The 20,989-nt window shown below is 49.0% G+C and overlaps 1 protein-coding gene across 1 annotated transcript; it reads right to left on the reverse strand.

Annotated features, from left to right (window-relative positions):
- Nucleotides 1–412: 412 nt before the first annotated feature.
- Nucleotides 413–5,869, reverse strand: OTOL1 (otolin 1). Its single transcript, XM_075417391.1, has 4 exons — nucleotides 5,518–5,869; nucleotides 3,209–3,298; nucleotides 1,453–1,524; nucleotides 413–1,308 (listed from the first exon to the last, which is right to left on the reverse strand). The coding sequence occupies exons 1-4, from the start codon at nucleotides 5,867–5,869 to the stop codon at nucleotides 413–415; spliced, it is 1,410 nt and encodes a 469-aa protein (XP_075273506.1).
- Nucleotides 5,870–20,989: the final 15,120 nt, after the last annotated feature.

Below are 20,989 nucleotides of genomic sequence, written 5' to 3' on the forward strand. Positions count from 1 at the left end.
GTCTAAAGTACTAGAGAATACTGATTCAATGATGAAACAACTTTAAACCTTTTCTCGTGATTTCAAGAAGCCTGCTGCTCACGTTCACATCTGATTAAGCTCTAAGACTTTCGTTACGTGATTTGAAGAGGCTAATTACAAACCTGAAGGCTGCTATGTGGAACGCTCTCCCCGTGCCCGTCCCGCTGGCGTCGGGACAATGGCTTCTCTCAGCCATCACCCACCCGTGCGGAGGACGTGCCGCTTCTCGGGGCTGCTAGGTAAATCTAACCCTTGTACTGCAAATATAAATATTGTTGTTAAAAGATCATGAAACCTAGCAACTAAACCAATATCCTGAAGCGATGCTCATGTCTCCTCTCGCAGGCAGAGGGAAAGGCATGCTTCTCAGTAACATCTTTGCCCTTTAAATCTATAGCAGGATCTCAAAAGCATCCGGATACAGAAGAAACCCCGTAAAGACGCTGTCGTCCTCGGCGCTGACGTAGACCCCGTTCCAGTCCCGCGCAACCTCCAGCCACACCTGGTCGCCCGCGCTCAGCTTCAGGATGGTCAGGAAGGATGCCTGGTCGATCTCCTGGCCGTAGAGGGTCTCACGGGCTTTGGCCACCTTCCTGCTGCGGGCAACGAGGCTGACGCGGGCGGGACGCCCTCTCACCGTCAGGTGGTAGGCGAAGACGTACGCCCCGGGCACGCTGCAGTTGAATTTCCCGGTGGAGGGGTTGTAATCTTCTTGGTCGTTGTACAAGATCTTGTCAAATCTAATGGGGACGTTGGGCGGAGGGAAGGGCTTGGACAAGCCGGCGCTGAACGCCGATCGCAGGAGCTTTGCGGCGTCCCCTCGGGCGCCTTTCGCCCCACGGGAGCCTTTCTTCCCTGGGGCCCCTCGGCCCCCCTTGCTGCCGGCCACCCCCTTGGGCCCAGAAGGTCCGGTCACGCCGGTGGGTCCCAGGTCCCCTTTGTCACCCTTACTTCCTTGCTCACCCTTTTCTCCCTGTTTTCCGTCCACCCCCGGCACACCCTCAAGCCCCATCTCCCCTTTGCTGCCTTTCTCTCCCTTTGTGCCCCCTTCCCCTCTCTCCCCCTTGGCACCTCTCCCCCCTGGCTCCCCGCAGTACCCCTTCTCCCCCGCGTCTCCCTTCTCCCCTTTGCCACCCTGCTCTCCGTCCACTCCCGGCTCTCCAGCATCCCCCCTGTCTCCCTTGTCTCCTTTGGTCCCGTTCTCACACGTGTCCCCTTTGGACCCCTTTTGTCCCTTCAGTCCAGGGAAGCCGTAGTTGCCCTTGTTGCCTTTTACTCCAGCTTCACCTAGGGACAGGGCAAAGGAGGGAGGAAAAAAAAAAAGGATTAAAAACACTAGTATTGGATTGTTTTGGAGACGGACGGGCATCACCAACAGCAAAGGGAAAGGTCAGCGCAATATTCCGGGGCTTCCCAGCCCGTGTTACCTACCTTGCAGCCCAGGTTTGCCTGGATAACCGGGGTTTCCACTCACTCCTCGCTCGCCTTGCTCCCCTTTGCCTCCTAGGACATTGCACCGTTAATACACTGTCGGTGGTGGTGTCTGCAGCACAGCAATCGTTACACAGAAGCTGACCGGCACCTTTTCACCTGTGTCCCTCGCTTCATTAATAAAACAATACGAGCAATGTGCATTTTCAAGAAACACCTGCAGAAACCTCGGGTGAATCCCACGGCACAAAGCACCGTCATGTAGACAACCGCATCTCACCCGGGTGCCCAACTTCTGACTCTAATCAGTGCCTCACTGGGAGGTGGTTGCTGCTGGTTAATGGCAAGATGGAGAAGATGACAGCTCTTCATTTCTCACCACAGCATTGCCAAAAGGGCAAGCGCAGGGTCCTGCACCTGGGCAGAAACAACCCCATGCATCAGTACAGGCTTGGGGCGGACCTGCTGGAGAGCAGCTCTGCAGAGAGGGACCTGGCTGTCCTGGTGGGTGACAAGGTGATCATGAGCCAGCAGCGTGCCCTGGCTGCCAAGAAAGCCAATGGGATCCTGGGGTGCATTAGGAGGAGTGTGGGCAGCAGGTCGAGGGAGGTTCTCCTCCCCCTCTGCTCTGCCCTGGGGAGGCCCCATCTGCAGTGCTGTGTCCAGTGCTGGGCTCCCCAGTTCAAGAAAGATGAGGAGCTGCTGGAGAGAGTCCAGCGGAGGGCTACGATGATGATGAGCGGACTAGAGCATCTCTTCCTAGGAGGAAAGGCTGAGGGAGCTGGGATTGTTCAGCCTGGAGAAGAGAAGGCTGAGAGGGGCCTTAGAAATGCTTATAAATATCTGCAGGGTGGGTGTCAGGAGGACGGGGCCAGACTCTTTCCAGTGGTGCCCAGTGACAGGACAAGGGGCAATGGGCACAAACTGAAGCAGAGGAAGCTCCAGCTGAACACGAGGAAGAACTTCTTCCCTCTGAGGGTGACGGAGCCCTGGCCCAGGCTGCCCAGGGAGGCTGTGGAGTCTCCTTCTCTGGAGATATTCCAGACCCGCCTGGACGCAGTGCTGTGCAGCCTGCTCTGGGTGACCCTGCTTCGGCAGCGGGGTTGGACTGGGTGACCCACAGAGGTCCCTGCCAACACCTACCATTCTGTGATTCTGTGATTCTGTGAAAGTCTTGTTTGAGAAGCAAATGAAAGGCGAGGAGATTGCACTGACTGAACCGCACAGCACGACGCTGCTGGTACCCGTGTTATCAGCTTTGCTGCGCATTTCTCCATGACTACAGGCAGTCACAGGGTCCTGCCAGGGGTGTGTGGCAGCAGGACGGAGCTGCCCTGAGCCTGAAACTAAGGGCAGTGTTTCATTTCAGTTGCTACTGGTGGATAATAACTGCTCTCCACCTTTGCTGAAATCGTTTTAACTGAGATACTTCTATTGAAATGCAGCTTCTACACCTGTGTGTAGCTTCCATGGTGGGCTTCTTCCTACTTCTGTCCCTAATCCAAAGCAAATTGAACTCAGTTTTTAAACTCCCGTCCAGTACAAGGAGTTTCGAGATTTTTACGAGCAGTTGCTCCTACACCACCTGCACATACGCTACCACCATCTGAGTTACTGTCCCTGCTCTAATGCCAGCGACATCAGTCCACATCAGCACACTCCATTTCCTTTGAAAAATGTATTTTCCTACAATTTTGTTGTATTTGATGAGGACAACGGCACCCGTTTTCAAAATGAGCAGTTAAGTCCACTTTACCTCTTTCTCCTTTAGAACCTTTTGGACCCTGAGGGCCTGGAGTTCCTGGCAGACCTTGCAGACCAGCATCTCCCTTCTCCCCCTTGGGACCTGTAACATAATCACATCATCAAAATTATCTTAGTGTCCTGGCTTTGGCTGGGATAGCATTAATTTTCTTCCCGATAGCTGCTGTGCTTTGGACTTAGCATGAGAAGAATGTTGATAACACACTGATGGGTTTAGTTGTTGTGAGGGAATCAAGGACCCTTCCTCAATTTACCATACTCAGCTAACAAGCAGGTGTGCAGGAGCTGGGAGGGAGCACAGCCAGGCAGCTAGCCCAAGCTGGGCAGTGGAAATGTTGCACACCACAGGCATGGTGCTCAGCATGTAAATGGGGGTTGGCTGGGGAGCAGGAATCTGTGAGTACCACAAGTTCCTCTACGGCTGCTCGGGGACAGGCTGCGCAATCAGTCGGCAAGTGGTGAGAAAAATTGTATTGTGTATGGCTTGTTTTGCACATTCTTCATTATTATTGCTATTCTTATTATTCATTCCTTGGTTGTCTTATTAAACTGTCTTTATCTCACCCCACGAGTTTTACTTTTTGTCCATTCTCCTCCCCAACCCACTGGAGAAGGAGGGGGGGAGAAGCGTGTGAGCGGCTGTCTGGTGCTTAGTTGCCAACTGCCAGGTTAAACCATGACACTTAATAACTCAGAGGTTCAACTTTGTAAAGAAAACTCACAATAATAGCTAAGCATTAGCTTAGCTATTATTAGGTATCGAGGGATACCTGGTAAGGGATCGAGGGATACCTGGTAAGGGAAGCCCTGTTTCCATCACCCTGGGAAGAGCTGGCTAATTCTATTTGGCATCATACGGCCAAGGCAAAGATATGAGACAGACAGGTCTGGCCTGAGCCCTGCTCCCCTGAGCACTGCAGACACTGCAGTTCAAACCTTAAATTGGGGTGAAACGTGGGGGGTCGTAAGGGCAACACTGCACTGCTCGTGCTGGGATTAGTGGGGTACAGGTCTCCTGGTCAGCTTTTCAGCTACTGCCATCCCCAAACCTTACAGTTTTTCTTTTCACTCTTGGCTGTAAAGAGTTTTTAAACCCAACTTTCAGCTGCCTCAGAGCCACAGGAGCCCAGACATTCATAAAGCATCAGAAGTAATCTGTCTTTAATACCCGAGCGCATTTAAGGAGCTCCCACAGCTTCGTAATTGCCCCCTCCTTAAAAAAAATTAAGTCTGCAAATATAATAGTGGAACCTGACAGACAGCTCCGCACTGCATAAAGGATGGGTTGAAAGGCAAGCAAGCTGGCTTCAATCTTTCTTGCTTTTTCATCCACTTGGGAATCCAGAGGCTCCTGGTGCATGTCTGGGAGCAGACTACGGCAGCTTCAGTCATCACAACACAACCCATGTGGCACAAGGACTTTTCCACCAACACTCAAGAGATGTATGAGCGCAAACTCCCTCCGCAGCCACTATAATTTCCATTAGCCAATCGCTCCCAAGCTATGGGAAGTCAAAATACCTCGAGTACCTTGTATTAAAAGAAAATTACTTCCTGATTTTACCACTTTTCCTCAGATGAATAGTTTCTATCTCCAATATTAGTGCTATTAAAGTGAACTTTGGCAGACTGATGCACTATTCGTTATAGCAGTATTAGAATTAGGCACCTTATAGAGGTGCATTTTAGCAGTAGAAAAAAAAGACAAAATATGTCTTATAAAATATTTAGGTGCTTTATGCAGAGCTGCCTCTTGCAAGAGCAAGTATTTATTTTAAAATCTGAACCCAAAATTATTTTCTTATTTAACTTCCTCTTTTCCAAGGGGCATGAAAAATTCCAAGAAAAAGAGGCTTTTATCCTAAACCTTCAGCAAGGACACAAAGCTGCTTGCAGGTAGTTTTGAGGGTCATGAAACCACGGTCAGAGTGAGTGTGAAAGTAAATCTGGGACTCCCAGGGGATCAGACACAGGGACGGAGCATCACAGGGCGCAGCCACGTGGGGCACCTGCCCATAGCATGGGGCCACCTCCGCACACACTCCCACGCCAGCGTGCTCCCCAAAGTGAGTGTCGGGGGGAGGAACCTCCTTTTTGGGGCTTTCCCACTGTTACGGGTGTTTCATAACTTGTGGGATGTGGCTAGCACGCGCTTCTTCGCTCCGGCTTTACACGAGTTATAATCACACTCAGCACTTGCTGCACAAGTCCTGCTGGCTCCTGTCTTGAAGAAAAAGCAAGAGACTCCTCAATACGGTTTATGCGCTTTAGCCAAGAGCGACAGGACAGGCATCACGGTACCTGGGGGTCCCTGCTCCCCCGGCTGGCCCCGGGGCCCCGCGGCAGGTGGGCAGCAGTCACAGCAGTTGAAGAAGAAATCGGCTGTGTCCAGTGTGTAGTTCTCGAAGGGGAAGAGCGTGGTGGCCCCTCGGGCCGCAGGGCTCGGGGTGGGTGGCTCGGCTCTGCCCGGTGCTGCCGGGAAGGGGCTTTTCCCCGCGAGATGGCTGGGCAGGGTGTGAGCGGCACCGTCGCCCACCAGCTGCAAGGGCTTCGTCTTCGTGTACTTCACAGCTGGGGTCACCTTCACTCCCGTGTGCACGGTGGTGACAACCAGCATCAGAAACGCCGAGACGGACCCCGGTGCGCTCCACATGTTGGCAGCTGTAGGAAAAGCCAAACACCATAACAACTTGCTGCACAACACCCTTCGCGTGTTCCCCGCGAGGCCAGAAGACCCTGCGAGTAGTGGCAGGCACACGCGGGCATCTGTCTGGAGGACTACGCTACAAAGCCTCACTTTTTCTTGGGAAAGTAAAGCAGAGTTAGCAGAACCTCCTGCCTGCTCACCGCCGTTGACCACCCCTCTACGGAGCTCTCACCGTCCAGCTGCTCCTGCTAGCTGCGGCTGGAAGCGCTCCCACGGGTATCAGCAGACGTTCAAGGGACCGGCTGAGAGTTACACGGTCACTGGGACACACGGTGTCTCTCTCCCGAGTGTACCATTAGGAATAATTCAATGATGGTTTCAGAGTCCAACATTACGAAAAGTTTTGCTCTAAAAGAATAAATGGAAACAAAATGAAACATCAAGGATTCCAAAATATTTATGTCAATTCTTTCTTTGTTACTGACTGATTCTCTGGACTTGTATATTCTTGCAATGTAAAGTTTCAGGTCCGTTCTTTTTATTTTTAAAGCGTTGATTTAGCTGGACCAGGAAGAAAGAACAAAGTAAGAAGCACACATTTTTCCCTACAGGACAGAAGACGCCTCTCAGATGACTTGTCATATAAAGCATCTTTGTTTCTTTTTCGAACCAGCATACCGACCTGTAAACACAAACGGAACAGACTCCCTTTCTTGCTGAACCTGTAACCCAACCTTCCTTAGCAGCCAAGGCACTAAATTGCAGGAAAAAGTCCCCAGGAGAAATGCTGACCATCCCTGCCATCCAGAGAGTAAACGGAGGTCTGACCCAAAGTCAGGTGTTTGGGACCTGGATGACAACCTTTCCATCTTTAAGAAGTCAGGTTTAGAGGAAAGGGTGATGATTTTTTCCATTTTCACACAAAAAACAAGTCATTCAATGGAAAATTAACTATCCACACAAAATCCCCAGGGACCACTGTTGCCCATTGCTGCTGTTAAACCCGTTCTTTACCCCGCCAGCTCCAGCAAGGAGCGATTCTCCCTTCCCCATCCATATGTCACACTGGGACAGGATACTGGGCACTGATTTTTGTCACAGGCTCATGTTTGCTCCCAATCAGCCGCTGCCAACCTTACCATGAAGCGTTTAACGCCAGGGCGGTTGGCACGGGAGGGCAGTGCTCAGCCCAGGCAGGCAGAGAGGAGCCAGACCTCGCCGCCAGCAGCGGGGAAGCAGCCGCGGTCGCCGAGAGGGAGGGTCATCTGCCGCCTGGGAAGAGGGAAAAAGCACAAAATTCTCTTTCTGAAGGATATACTCACGCAGGAGTGTTTTGCCACCGCTGGAGATAACTAAACAAACCCATAGCTTCCACACACCGCAAGCCAGCAGCAGAAAGAAATTGACCTTTAGAGACCTAGTAACTTTACGGGGAAATAGTAAATCGGTTTTCAAATTAAAACCATTTCTGTGTTTTACCGTCACAACCAACTGCAGCAACAAGCTTTAAAACCAGACACTCGCCAGTTACACAGCCAGATTGATGGATTGCCGTCAAATACTGGAAAAACACCATTAATTAAAAAAATCACACCTTACCAGTCTGTTTAGAAAACAAATTGCTCAGAGCGAGGGACCGTTAGACAGATTTTCATTATAACGGGCAAGATTTTTCCTAAACTCATTATTCTTAAATAGATAAACAAATTTTAACAAAAATGAAATTTTGGACTTTTTCCTTACATTCGCTCACCATCGCTGATCCTAAAATCATTCATTTGAATCCCCCCACTAGGAAAGATTGTGATTCACAGTGGGCACAAAATATGAAGAATTAAACTTTCCTGCCATGCCATCTCATTCTGTACACCCATATTTAGTTGGATCTAAATATCCACTAATTGTTAGCATGTGCCCCATAACAACACCATAATAACGCAGTGTTTTTCTTTGGTTTGGTCTCTAAAATTATAGCATTTAGATATTCCAGCTCTCAACAGGTATTTAACCCCAATCCCCCTGCTTTAAACATCAGGGAGATGCTTGCACTTTCCGCAATTAAATTATTTCAAGTTCTTACACAAGGGAGGAAAACCCCTAGTCCTCATGTAGCTACACATTCATTACAGACAGTAACTTCTCTTGAGACAAATTATATTGCCCCTACGTCTTAAATTCTACATCTTCATCACCAATATCCCGCCTGAAGACTGAATGACCAGCGCGTGCTATCTCCTACCTTATAAACGGTCCTGCTCCCAGGACAACCCCCCCTCAACGGCACTCTGAAAAAGGCAGTCTTATTTTCAGAGAGGATCAGTTTTATTTCTGTAACGGCTGCTCCCGTGGCCAATGAGAGCCTGCACAGTGCAGGGAGAAGGGGGGATTGGCAAAGTCCCCTGAAAGGAGCAAGGTGACACCGAAATTCGAGGAAATTCAAAGGCTTTCCCTGGGCTGGGGCACTGCCCTTCACATGGGACTTTTCTGGCTTTTCCACCAAAACTGCTTTTCGGGGCTTTAGGGACGTTCCTCTTCCAGCTCACAGCATCATGTTTTGGTACCGTCAGACTCAGTATGAATTTGTCCCTTTGCCTGAGCAGGGTCCAAGCTTCTCTCTCAGCATCTGGTGTGCAGAGTTTGGCATCACACTCCCCTCCTTGCAGCAGAAGTTGAGAATGGGTGAAAGAATGGATGCATTAGGAGGAGTGTGGCCAGCAGGTCGAGGGAGGATCTCCTTTCCCTCTACTCTGCCCTGGTGAGGCCCCATCTGCAGTGCTGTGTCCAGTGCTGGGCTCCTCAGTTCAAGAAAGATGAGGAGCTACTGGAGGGAGTCCAGAGGAGGGCTGCGAGGATGATGCCTCCAGGAGGACTGGAGTATCTCTCCTACGAGGAGAGGCTGAGGGAGCCAGGTATCTCCTTCTCTGGAGATATTCCAGCCCCGCCTGGACGCGGTGCTGTGCAGCCTGCTCTGGGTGACCCTGCTTCGGCACGGGGTTGGGCTGGGTGACCCACAGAGGTCCCTTCCAACCCCCACCATTCTGTGATTCTGTGAAAGACAAATTGGGATGGGATCACGAGTACATGGACAGGATCACAAGTGCATGCGTGCATGTCCCTGCACGGAAACACACCGAAAAGGGGAACTCTTGACTCAAATCCAGGCTGACCCAGATAAATACAGAGACAAAGCAAGCAAACGCCCACTTCCCCTCCACCTCCGGCGCAGAGCAGGGTACCCGCGGGTGGCCGTGCTGCACAGCGGAGCAGCAGAACGACACCTCGCTGGGAAAAGGGACAAATCCACCCAGGAGGGTTTCTGCGGTGTTGTTCTTGTTGGAACCAACAACCCCTCTGGACTTCATAGGCTAATTGATTTTCCTCACTCTTTCCCAGCAACCACAGCACTCGTTTCCTTCCCCAGGGACCTTAAAACGGGCCAGCGTTTATTCTTCGATTTCCCAGCCCGGTTCAGAGTGCAGTACGGAACGCGGGAATGTGAGGCTTCCTTTCACTGCCTTGTCTTGGTGAAATATGAGCAAGGAAAGCAACTCATTCAACCACTCTGAATTTACTACATACCAGTACGCTCAAGGCTCAGCTGCTAGACAAGAAAGGTTGCTTGTTTGAGGCAGGCTGGAGAAAGCAATCAATTCTCCGTTCATGTAAGTGGAGAGAATTGTAATCCCCCATGATTTATTTGCGACCACCTTTTCCTGCACAATAGTCTACAGCTTTCAGCAATAACAAGCTGATTAAGGAAAGTCTGTTACTAAGCATACCAGGCTCGATCGATCCACCAGCTTTTCCGGCTGTTCCGAAGAAATCAGTGCGGAGTTCTGCAGCGAGATGCTCGGGCCCAGTGTAGGACAGGGGCTGGTCACAGCTCCTGCAGCGGAACCTGCACCACCGCTCACTGGTGCCCATTCGTAGCGCTGGAAACAGAGCCGGATCCGGAATTCAAACGGTGGTTTTTTAAAAGTTAATGACCCTTTTCAATACTGGAATTGGACTCGGTGTTTTAAACTGAAGTAAAAAACACTCGTGTCTTCAGCAGGTATATTTCTGAGAAGATCACAGACACACAAACTGAAGACAGAAGGCAATCAAACCAATTGCAATAAAATCCTTGTTTTGATCTGAACTCAGGACTTTTCATCAGCAACAGAAGGTATTCAGCAGGGGAAGTTTAACAGTTTTTAACCAAGATTACTGCACTTTACAGTGTTGCTTCCCTACACACCAAACCTACTCTTTCACAGACTTCAATTTAATGCCGTATTTGATGCACTCTAAAGCTAAAGCAAGAATCACGGCTTTAATCCTGGGTTAGTGCATTATCCTGCATAGCCTGAATAGTAGCAGTCTCGAATAGTACTATTAGATTATGTGACAACTGCAGGATTTTTAATAATACAGCGCTTATTGAGTTACATAAGCAGTTTGGAAAACTCATGTGTTGAGAGCGTAAATTAAGATTTAGCACTAGATTAATCATTTTGTTTATTCAGGGTATTCGTATCTACATTTTACTGATATAAATGATGCATGTGGGCCATTAAAATTCCTTCAAAGCATATTTCAGACATACTCCTAGCCTTGCATATGTGCAGATAACTGGTTTAGACTGAGATTTGTAAAGCCAAGTAAAAAAAAACCTGTGTCCATGCTACCTATTTCCACTGGCATGTCCACCAGCCATGGGTAGCAAGGGCTGCGATCTTCCCATATTTGCTGGGTCACTAAAAGACCCTGCCGCAGCTTGGCAAAAGCAAAGATGCAAAAGCCAGTGCATCCTGGAAGGAGTCTCAACCAGGATAAAGCAAATCCCCAAGGTAGCAGCACCCTTGCAACCGCTAACCCTTGCAACCCTAAAGCCGGCTCCCCACCGTTTGAATCAGAGGCGGGGAGGAAAGGAAGGGTTTGCCCAGCGCCCCTCACCTCTCCCCTCCCGGGCAGCCCTCCCGGGGCACAGCGGGGTCCGCAGCCGGGATGTGCCCACAGCAGCCTCCTGTTTGCGGGATTCTCTTCTTGGCTGCCATCCTGAAACACGGAGGGACACGGCAAACTGTAAATATATTTTGTGTTAAATTAACGGAGCATTTCTTAAGCGAGATCAGCAAAGGAGATTCAAAACGCACCTCCCAGAGGGTTCCACTTCCAATTGTTTGCAAATGAAAACAGAGGATTTAGACCTGCAGACCAAGGTAGACTGATAAACTAAAAAAAAATCTGGTTTGGAAATACAATAAAGGAGAAAACAGTGAAAACCCAAGCGGCGTAGAAAATAAGCCAGGTTTGTAATAATAGGCAATTTAAATTCTTAACGCTCAAATGTCACGAAGGCAAACTGGAAAAGAATATTCACACAGAATAGGAAATGGGTAAAAATGGAATTAAATTATATTTGAGCTGGGTAAAACGTGTTAAAAGGGAATTAACATTTCTGAGTAAAAAAACAATTAACACTTCTCACAAGACTTCCCACAATAATTTAGCAGACCTCCTGGAAGAGGCCCTCCTCTCCTCCCCAGTAATTTTATTTTCTGGAAAATGGAAATGTGTTCTGTTTTCCTTTACTCATTATCACAAAACAATTGAGCTAAAAAGAAAAAGACTGAAATTAAAATTTTCTGCTATGTTGTTATTCAGGGAAGGGAATATTTCCATATGAGACAGTACAATAGATAAATTAATCAAGTCAAGTTACAACCTTTTTCCTCCTCTCTTATGTACTCAGTATGCCGTAGCCTCCTAAATGTCACTTAGAAGCAGCACTAAATGGACAGCAGAAATTCACCCTTGCTGGGTGGAAAAAAAGCAGAATACAATTTCATTTCTCTCCCCCATTTTCCTTCTGTCCTTACTCTTTTTTTCAACCTGGAAATCCAGCCAGCCCATGTTTTCCAGGCTGCTCCCTCTTCCCAGGGACTTCAGGGTCTGCTTTGGGCCCCAACAATCCTCTGACACCAGGCGACCCCGCGTGGCCCTTCCAGCCCTTCCCACCCATTTCTCCTCCATCCCCCTTGGAGCTCTTTTCTCCCCGGCTACCTTTCAGCCCTGTGTCACCTCTGGGACCCCGCTGCCCCTTGTACCCTGCAGTTCCTGGAGGTCTTCTAGGACCAGTCTGTCCCTTCCAAGAAGGGAGTCCTGCTTCCCCACTGAGCACCTGATTACTCTTCTTTTTTAGTCCTCGCTGTCCAGGTCCACTTGGGTGTCCTTACAGTCCTCTCTTCCCAATGTATCCTGGTTTACCCACAAAAGGGAAACAAAATGGTTAAATTCCCTTGACTAAGAACAATATGTCAGAAGAGGCAGAACACAGCTCTGTAGCAGAGCCTTCACAGCTCATCAAATTACCTGTTCGCCTAAATAACGTCAAATTTTTCTACGCGACACATGACTACAGAGGACTAAGCTGTAAGTGCTGTAAAAAGCACCAAAACAAAGCAAGAAAAATATAAAAGATCAAAATCTTTTTCCATCTGGGGATGCTGCTATTCAGATGCCATGGAGAACAGCCTGCTCCCCTACTCTGGGGACACTGCAGCCGTCCCGGAAGCCGTGAGGTCATGCGTGGTCTGTCCATGTGCACAGCATTTGGGATACCAGTTTGCATATTTTTGCAAAAGGACTAATTATGTACCAAATGCTTGAGCCAAATAAAACTTAAAAATGCAAAAAAAAAAAAAATATTGTTCAGAATTTGTCTCTACGGTTGTTCTGTTTTCAGCTTTAAATTTGGGGGGGCTTTCATTTGTGGTGAGAACTTCAGACCTTGTATGGTGTAAAAATTAAACAAGTCATTTACGTAGAAAAAGGAGCTACTACATGCAGGCTCTTAAAATGCAGGATCTTAAAATGCTTGACTTCAAAAAAATACTGCCATTGGGATTTTCATTGGATGCAGAGGAATAAAATAATCTCCCTGTAAAATCAGTATAATTGCATTTACTGGTATTAAGATTCAGATATCAAGGGGAAAATAAAATTAGAAAAAATCTTGCACCAGTCTATGCCAGTATATAACCCTACGCCATATGCTGTTTTAAATTTCCTAAGTCTGCAGGATGGCAGCGCGGTTACACCTAAACAGAGGTGTAAATAGAGATTTAGTGCACTTTAAAGTATAATGGCCTGAAGGATCCAAAAGCTACCGTTTCACATAAATAAGCATTTAGGGAGTTATTGAAGGACGATAAGAGCTTCACGATACCTGTTACATTCTACCAAGTCAATCACTCTAAGAGTCCCTAAATGCATATTTAAAATACCAGTAAGACGTAGTTATTTACGTGAGAGACTGGAATTACAGCACATGAGATGCTGGTAGCTCGTCGGGCTGAGCTCCTACACTGGTGCTGATTTTTGAAGCCCTTTTAGGAGTGTAAAATGGCCCTGCAAACAAATGCACCCCCCCGTGCATCGGACCCCCCCCCGTGCATCGGACCCCCCCCTGTGCATCGGACCGCGGCGGCGGGGAGCAGAGTGTGGCCCCACGCCAAGCCCTGCGCCGGGGCACGGATCTCCTTGTCGGGATCTACGGATGCCTCCGGTCTGGACGAAGAAACACGTCCATTGTGCTGGCCTGGAAACTCTAGACGGGCAAAGGTAAAAAGTGATAAAATTACCTGGCTCGCCTTTTTCCCCCGGTCTCCCTTTGTGTGCCGGGCTCAGGGATGTCACAGAATCCCCGCTTCTTTGGTGCACTGCTGTTTTCCCTCAGCGTGTTTAAGAAACAAAACAGTCCTCCACAGCCTCACCTTTGCTACCAGCGAGTGGTGGGATCGCTGCCCTCCCTCTCTCCAGGACTGACTTTCAGGGAAGACGATGTTCGCCAAGGGGGAGGCTGAAATGCCAGGCGGGTTGGCGACAGCGGCTGGTCGATCTGGGGCGAGGGCTGCCAGCCCCTCCGCCGGCCGCACGCTGCAGCTGAGGATGCCAAAGCTGCCAGGGACCACGCCCCCAAGTGCCACCCTCTGGGACCACTTTGGTGGCCTGTGTCCCCAGCCTGGGTCGGCGGGGACGGTGGGTGCCCGTGGCAGGGCCCCCGTTCCTGGTCCCCATCCCCCGCTGCTCCCGGCGTGGCGGGGAACCGGCTGGATGCACTGCGAGCAAGAGCTGTCCCAGCACAACGATGCCTCATAAAAGCAGCAGAGAAGCGATGCGCAGCCGTAGCGCAGGGCAGGTGCCTCAGCTGAAGGATATCTACCGACTCAGAAACTTCCTTCCCAAACATGGAAGTTGTTGTCTTCACAGGACGAGATGCTAAAATAAAGAAGAAAAATTGCACAGATTGTACAGTCCCTAAAGAAGCACGGAAAGCTCCCCACTGCCACTTTTTGCAGGGCACAGAGAGCGACAGCTGCTTTATTGAAGCTTCCTGGAAAGTCTATTTTCTGGCTGAAATCTCCTTTTTCTTGTTTAATATATGAAACCCATGAGACAGACCCAGTCCCTGCTACTTCTGAGGTAATATGCAGCCTTTGTGCTCCTTCACGAGCACGTTCTGCAGCTTAAAGCGGCCCCTCGACACTTCACGATGTATAGCCCAGTATTTAATTATTCTGAGATCAAAATAATCCCAAAGGAAGTACATCATACCTATAGCATATTACAAACCAGCAGTTCTATATATCCAAATTGATAATTGATTACATTTAAATAGATACCTAACCAAACTATTTATTGCTCTCAGGCTAAATATTTGCCTGTGCATAATCTGGTAGAAATCACAGTGACCTCTATAAACAGCCATGAGCTGTAATTTAGTTTTTAAAACTACTCACACTGTGGACTATAGCATCATATTTTGGATAAAATCACGGCGAGGCAATGAACTGTCAGGGCGATTTTATACGAACATCGAACTTTAACTGGATTTTCTGAACAATTTAAAGAAGCGAGGGCCCCTCCTGGCTTCTGGTGGGTGCACTTCGGAAACCAAAGGGCGTTGACCAAGCCAAAGCAAGGAGGAGAGAGGATGGGTGAGCTGGCGACAGCGCACCTGGAGAAAGATGTGCTGGAGGAGTCAACAGGCTGCTTGGACCACTCTGAGCAGAGGAGTTTCTACACCTAAGAACTGTAGTGTGTGTGGTCTTATATATATACATATTTTTATATATATATAAATGGGAGTATTTCTAGGAGATTTTCCTGTTGCTTATTGTTGAACTCCAAGAATAAAAAGTGCACCATAAAGTTGTATATTGTCTCTAATTTTTGGTCCCCTTGGTCGTACTGCCTCTTTAGCCTCTTGTCTCATTCCTCCCACATATCCGCCTTCCCCAGAGCTCTTCGGGGTCCATCCCACCACGCCATCGCCGTCTCCTTCCAGCGCACATCCCTGCATCACCCTCGCTCCGACGCCAGACGGGGCAGCTCTACCGATGCAGCGCAGCCCTTTTCTATTCGCGGCTCTTTTTTTTTTTCTCACTTTTTCTTTGCATAGGCCCTAACAGCCCATAGAGGCGAAAGTTCAAAACATGGTCAAAAATTGTGAACTACCATTGTTTAAAAATTCATATTCAAACAATCAAAAATTCTTTTTTTTTTTTTTTTTTTTTTACAAATCAGGAAAGATTTGGCCATACAGCCACTGTCATACATGGATCAGGTGCAATCATTCTCACAGATGTCAAGCTCCAGTAAAGTTCCGCAGACAAATAAAATTGACTCGGCTGGCTGCCAAGTTTCCGGAATTTTTTTTTACTATTAGAACAGGCAACGTTTACCAAAGGTGTACGCCAGGCTCACTAATGCAGCAGCCGCCTATTAATCAGCAAAAGGTAGGTGTTGTTTTCTAAGAACCTTTACGCCGGCACTGTGGATTAAGCCAAATATTATCAGTTTTCATCTAATTATTTCTCAGAGGGTCTCTCTAGCTCCACACACCTGCCACTTCTCCTTCTGAAAGACAGAATTTAATTAAAATCAGGAGCTTGTGCCTACGCACCTTCTTTTTGAAAAGGGAGATGTAGTATCAAGAAGCAAGTCAGGCACCAATACTGCCAACCCTCGCAGTTTTGCCATGAGACTTAGGATCTTTAGTGGTCTTAAAGATTAATCTCTTAAAACCCTGCAATTGCAGAAAATTGCAGATTTCATTTTAAAAAGAGAGTTCTGAGCCTCGTGTTAAAAAGGCTTAGACCCTAGGAGGTAAATGACAATAACGACATATGCAATTACACTTAAACTCTTCCAGTCTCATAATTTGAGAAGAAATGACTCACAGCTTGTAATATTTAAGTGACATCAACCTGGTAATGACAAGCATTTACAAGCATTTTCACGCAAAGCCATAACAAGCCGTGTCTCTGATTTCGGAGTCGGAGTGTGCCCTTGCCGGTGTCAAGCTGTATACGGCTGAGTAGCATCAGCTAAAATTTTGGGATACTGGACTCGGTGATAGACTCAGCCCTTTCCTAGTCCTCAGCTACGCTAACGGACTTTTAATTATTGCAGGTTTTAACCAGAGTCTGTGTTCAAGCTGCACCTGCCCGAGAGATGGCAATGTCTCACTGTCGGACACCGCCTGCCCAAGGCGAAGCGCTTTGCCTTAGCACAAGCTTTTGTCCTATGCTTGTTATTCCTTAATAAGCACCGCAACCATTCTCTGTTTTAACACTGTGTGACCCAGTCAGCCTGAAACTACCCGAGTTAATAAGCACTTGTGAGAAAAAAGGGCTGCTAAATCTCCCCAGCAGCAGATTTTATTCAGCAGAGAATCTTGTCCTGCTCCTCTGTGGCATGACACAGTGACGCAGACTCCTTTGCAGGTGATTTTTCACCGGGAGGTGTTGCAACACCCCCTGGAAATCAGGAAATGGAAATATCTGCTTTCCTTTAACCCAAATTCTTCTTTGCTCTGGCAAATATATGTTTAGTAATAAAGCAAAGTTACAGATCTTAGTCACATTGTTTTAACGAGTCGCGTGCTGCAACCTTAAAATCCTGATAGGAGGCAAAGAAACTGGGAACAAAATTGTGTGCATGTGTGTGCTGGGCTAAAAAACTGTTGGGAGGTTATCACATTTACAAAAATAAGAAGTAACAGAGGGGAGAATTGGTTTTTTCTGACATGCCAACGAGATGCAAAGGACTTCGGATGAGCACTGACGTCAGAGGAAAGTTTCCCACTGCTTTCTTTGGAGCAGATGTCTAATACCCATGCAAGGTGAAAATTAACTGTCCTAGAAACACTGCTCCCCGTTTAACGACAGGTGAGAAGCAGTGTGAGAAGAACATGGTGGTGCGGGGCTCGTTCCGCACCTCGGCACACTCAGAGCCGAGCCGCAGCGGCAGCAAGACTCTTGTTGGATTTGCATCTCCCAACAAGCGCAACCCCCCGTGGTCTCCTGCATGGGGGCTGCGGCTGCCAGCGTGGGGCTGGGAGAGCGTCTTCGGGCTCTGCCACAGCTCTGCTACGGGGCTTCTGTAAGGAGGAGCAACTCCTGCTCTGCGGAGTTACACTCCCACCCACCAAAGCACCGTCCATCTTTCTCCCTCGCACATTTATCCTGATTTCCCCTGGAGGTCCCCTGAGAAGGGCCACGGCACAAACCTCGCCACCTCCTCTGCACCCCCTCCAGCAGCAGGAATGATACAGGGGAATGCATAATAACACGAGGTTATAATTATAAATAAAATGCATCATCATTTTTAGATCTTCTGATCGGGGCAAGAGCAGTAACCTCCTTTCCATCCCTCCTAGCAGGCCTTGAAAAGGGAGGAAGAGCAAAACTTGCCTCGGTGGGAAGGATTTCCACGGCAGTAGTTGCTGCTTGTGAGGAGGCAACAGAGCCCTGTTTGGACTCCAAACGTAGCGACGAGCTTTGCCATCTGCCAGACCTCGTGGTGAAATGTAGCATCTTTTTACAAGCAGAGCTGCAAGACGAAGCCGGGGGTTTCCACATTGGTGGGCACAGCTGTGAAGAAACAGGGATGAGGTTCAACAAAGGCAAATGCAGGGTCCTGCACCTGGGGAGGAACAACCCCATGCATCAGTACAGGCTTGGGGCGGACCTGCTGGAGAGCAGCTCTGAGGAGAGGGACCTGGGTGTCCTGGTGGACGACAAGGTGACCACGAGCCAGCAGTGTGCCCTGGCTGCCAAGAAGGCCAATGGCATCCTGGGATGCATCAAGAGGAGTGTGGCCAGCAGGTCGAGGGAGGTTCTCCTTCCCCTCTACACTGCCCTGGTGAGGCCTCATCTGAAGTACTGTGTCCAGTGCTGGGCTCCCCAGTTCAAGAAAGATGAGGAGCTACTGGAGAGAGTCCAGCGGAGGGCTACAAGGATGATGAGGGGACTGGAGCATCTCTCCTACGAGGAAAGGCTGAGGGAGCTGGGCTTGTTCAGCCTGAAGAAGAGAAGGCTGAGAGGGGACCTTAGAAATGCCTCTAAATATCTGCAGGGTGGGGGTCAGGAGGATGGGGCCAGACTCTTTTCAGTGGTGCCCAGTGACAGGACAAGGGGCAACGGGCACAAACTGAAGCAGAGGAAGCTCCGTCTGAACATGAGGAAGAACTTCTTCCCTCTGAGGGTGACGGAGCCCTGGCCCAGGCTGCCCAGGGAGGCTGTGGAGTCTCCTTCTCTGGAGATATTCCAGCCCTGCCTGGACGCGGTGCTGTGCAGCCTGCTCTGGGTGACCCTACTTCGGCAGGGGGTTGGACTGGGTGACCCACACAGGGCCCTTCCAACCCCAACCATGCTGTGATTCTGTGATTCTGTGATTCTGTGATGGGGCAGAAGGTGAGATGGAGAAGGAAAACACAAGCGGTTTCAGTGTGGAGAAGTGCTGGTTCAGCCAGAGGATCATCACAAGAGGCCAGTCCAAGTGCCCCCAACAGCCCTGCCGAGGATGGTTTTACAGCCTGCACCATCCAAAGGTGAAGAGCAAACCCCCTGGCCCAAAGCCTCAACCGCTCGCACAGACCCTGGACATCACGCTCCGCACCCTGAGCGTCCTGCTCCGTCCTCGACAGGCACAACAGCAGACATTCTCCCAGAATAACTTACCAACAGCCTCTAGACCAAAATTGAATTTCTGATCACTGAGGATATATGATTAATCGATAAAACATGAAAAATTTGGCATCTTTGCGACCTACACTTTTCAAACTGGTTTCCACCGAGAGCAGTAATAAAGGCTGAATCTGTACGGTCAACGTATATAGGGGAAAACAAAAAAAAACCCCACCAGCTATTGGTAAGAACTGCTCATTTTAAGAAAACTTCCCATGGGAAACTGGTACCAGGATGAGCAGGATTAATCACAAGGCTGGCTGCCTTCACGCAGCATTGTGAGAGAGCACGAGGAGAGGAAACAGGCAGTGGATGGGGATGGGCGTCCCGTCCCACTGGGTGGGCTAGGGGAGGTGAGATTCCCCAGTTCTCTACCCCGTGTACAGGAGTCACCACAGTGACCCAAGAGGTTCGACTACAAACAAAGCTTTACTTGGAATTCGTCAGAATTACAAAAGATGGTAACTGTGTGAATTTATAACGACACTACTTCTAATGCAGTGGGGTTACAGCGAGGTCGTTGCTTTATCCAGCCTGCCCTATAACCAGATAAAAGGTTGTTCTCTAAATTGACAGGTTGAGTTTAAATTCAGTTTTTTCAGAAGAGCAGTGTGTGACTTTCAGCAGGACCAAAACAGAAGAGTAACACCAGCTTAGGTCAACAATCACAGGCTTAGCCAGAGCATCACCCCAGCCCTGCATCCCAGCCTAGGGATGATTTACAGGAATATTCTGCAAACTGAGACAAACCAAGCCTTATGCTTACTCTGCAAGTTTCCTTCCCATTAATCAAGACAGCCTGAACAGTTAGTCAAGAGCTGAAAAATTATATCCAGATATCTCACTGTTGCAAAAAGAAAAGAGTTCGGGCCTGTTGTTCTGCTGGCTTTGCAGCAGCATCCTGAGGTCTGCTCAGATAACCAGGCCTTCAGAGGACCCTGCAGTTAGTTCGCTCCTGTACCGAAAGTTGAAATGTACTTCTCCAAAATAAGACTGCACGAAGGAAAGCGAAATTTCAGATCTTGCCTGCGAGACAGAAGAAGATGTACCATCTGCAGAAGACAGGTGCAGACTGCGCAGTGGAGTTTATAAAAGCATCCTCACGCGCTTTGATATGACTTAGTGAATATTTGACATCGAAAGCTTGCAGATACCCAACATCGATGCTGACAAAAACGCAGACGGCTAACGAATGAAGGTCTTTATTTTTAGCACATTCATCCCTTTCTGCCCGTAAAGACACCTTCATCCCCCACAAGCAGCCTAACAGCCCAGTGGTTGACCTTCCAGGATGGATGAAGCCCACACGTGTGAGTCAAATACGGGGCAGGGGCACCGTGGAACGCCCCATGCCCGCAGGCAGCAGCAGTGCAGCAGCAGCGACAGGGTCTGGGTGCAGAAGGGTGCTCCCCAGCAAGAAAGCAGCCGCTACCGAAGTCACCCAAGCTGCTGCTCAAATCCAACAGCTGCGTGTTGAACCCCAGATTGTGGGCAAAGGCAAGCTGCAGGAGCTAGCAGCAGGAACTGGGATGGAAACGCACCCGGACACGCAATCCAGCCACCCGCTGACCCCAGCTGGAAAGGAAACTCGCCTGTCGGCAAGTGTTTTTGCAGCAGGGTGTGACAGAGCCTAAAGACTCATGAAATATTCAAAGACAATAGTTTTGACTTTATAAATGTTCTGTTAGCCTTTCTGGCAGGTAAGTGATTTTATCCCTGTCTCAAGGGGGGAGCCTTCTGGATGCTTCCTGCAGGAGCGAAATCCAGCTCTCGGATCCTCAGTAATAATTAACGCAAACGCCCGGCGGTGAAACAAGGCAGAGAGCAGATCTGCCAGAGCACCGGCCCCTGGGGAGACAAGGAAACAAACTGCCTTATTTTCATATACTTTACACACGTAACAACTTTCGTATGACTTTTACCACGACAAGCACAAGACTCGTAGGGCAGCCTGAAGCTGAAGCAGGCTTGGAGCGAGGGGATGGCAACCCCGAGGAAGGTGACAGCTTATCGGTGTTACACGTCTTTTATTGTATAGGCCTGTTTTTGAGGCATTGGGAGGGTTTTTGGCTCCTCTGCTCAGGGCAGGAGGGTCTCCACATTCCTA

This window comes from Opisthocomus hoazin, chromosome 4 (genome assembly GCF_030867145.1).
Source record: "Opisthocomus hoazin isolate bOpiHoa1 chromosome 4, bOpiHoa1.hap1, whole genome shotgun sequence".
Taxonomy (NCBI): Eukaryota; Metazoa; Chordata; class Aves; order Opisthocomiformes; family Opisthocomidae; genus Opisthocomus; species Opisthocomus hoazin.

What these genes read in the sequence shown, in the direction of transcription:
- OTOL1 (XM_075417391.1), bottom strand. Translation starts at nt 5,869, where the DNA reads ATGTGGAGCGCACCGGGGTCCGTCTCGGCGTTTCTGATGCTGGTTGTC. An exon ending in GGGGGAGCAGGGACCCCCAG is followed by an intron (nt 3,299 to 5,517) that starts GTACCGTGATGC and finishes ATTATGTTACAG; the next exon opens with GTCCCAAGGGGGAGAAGGGA. An exon ending in AGGCAAACCTGGGCTGCAAG is followed by an intron (nt 1,309 to 1,452) that starts GTAGGTAACACG and finishes CCCTGTCCCTAG; the next exon opens with GTGAAGCTGGAGTAAAAGGC.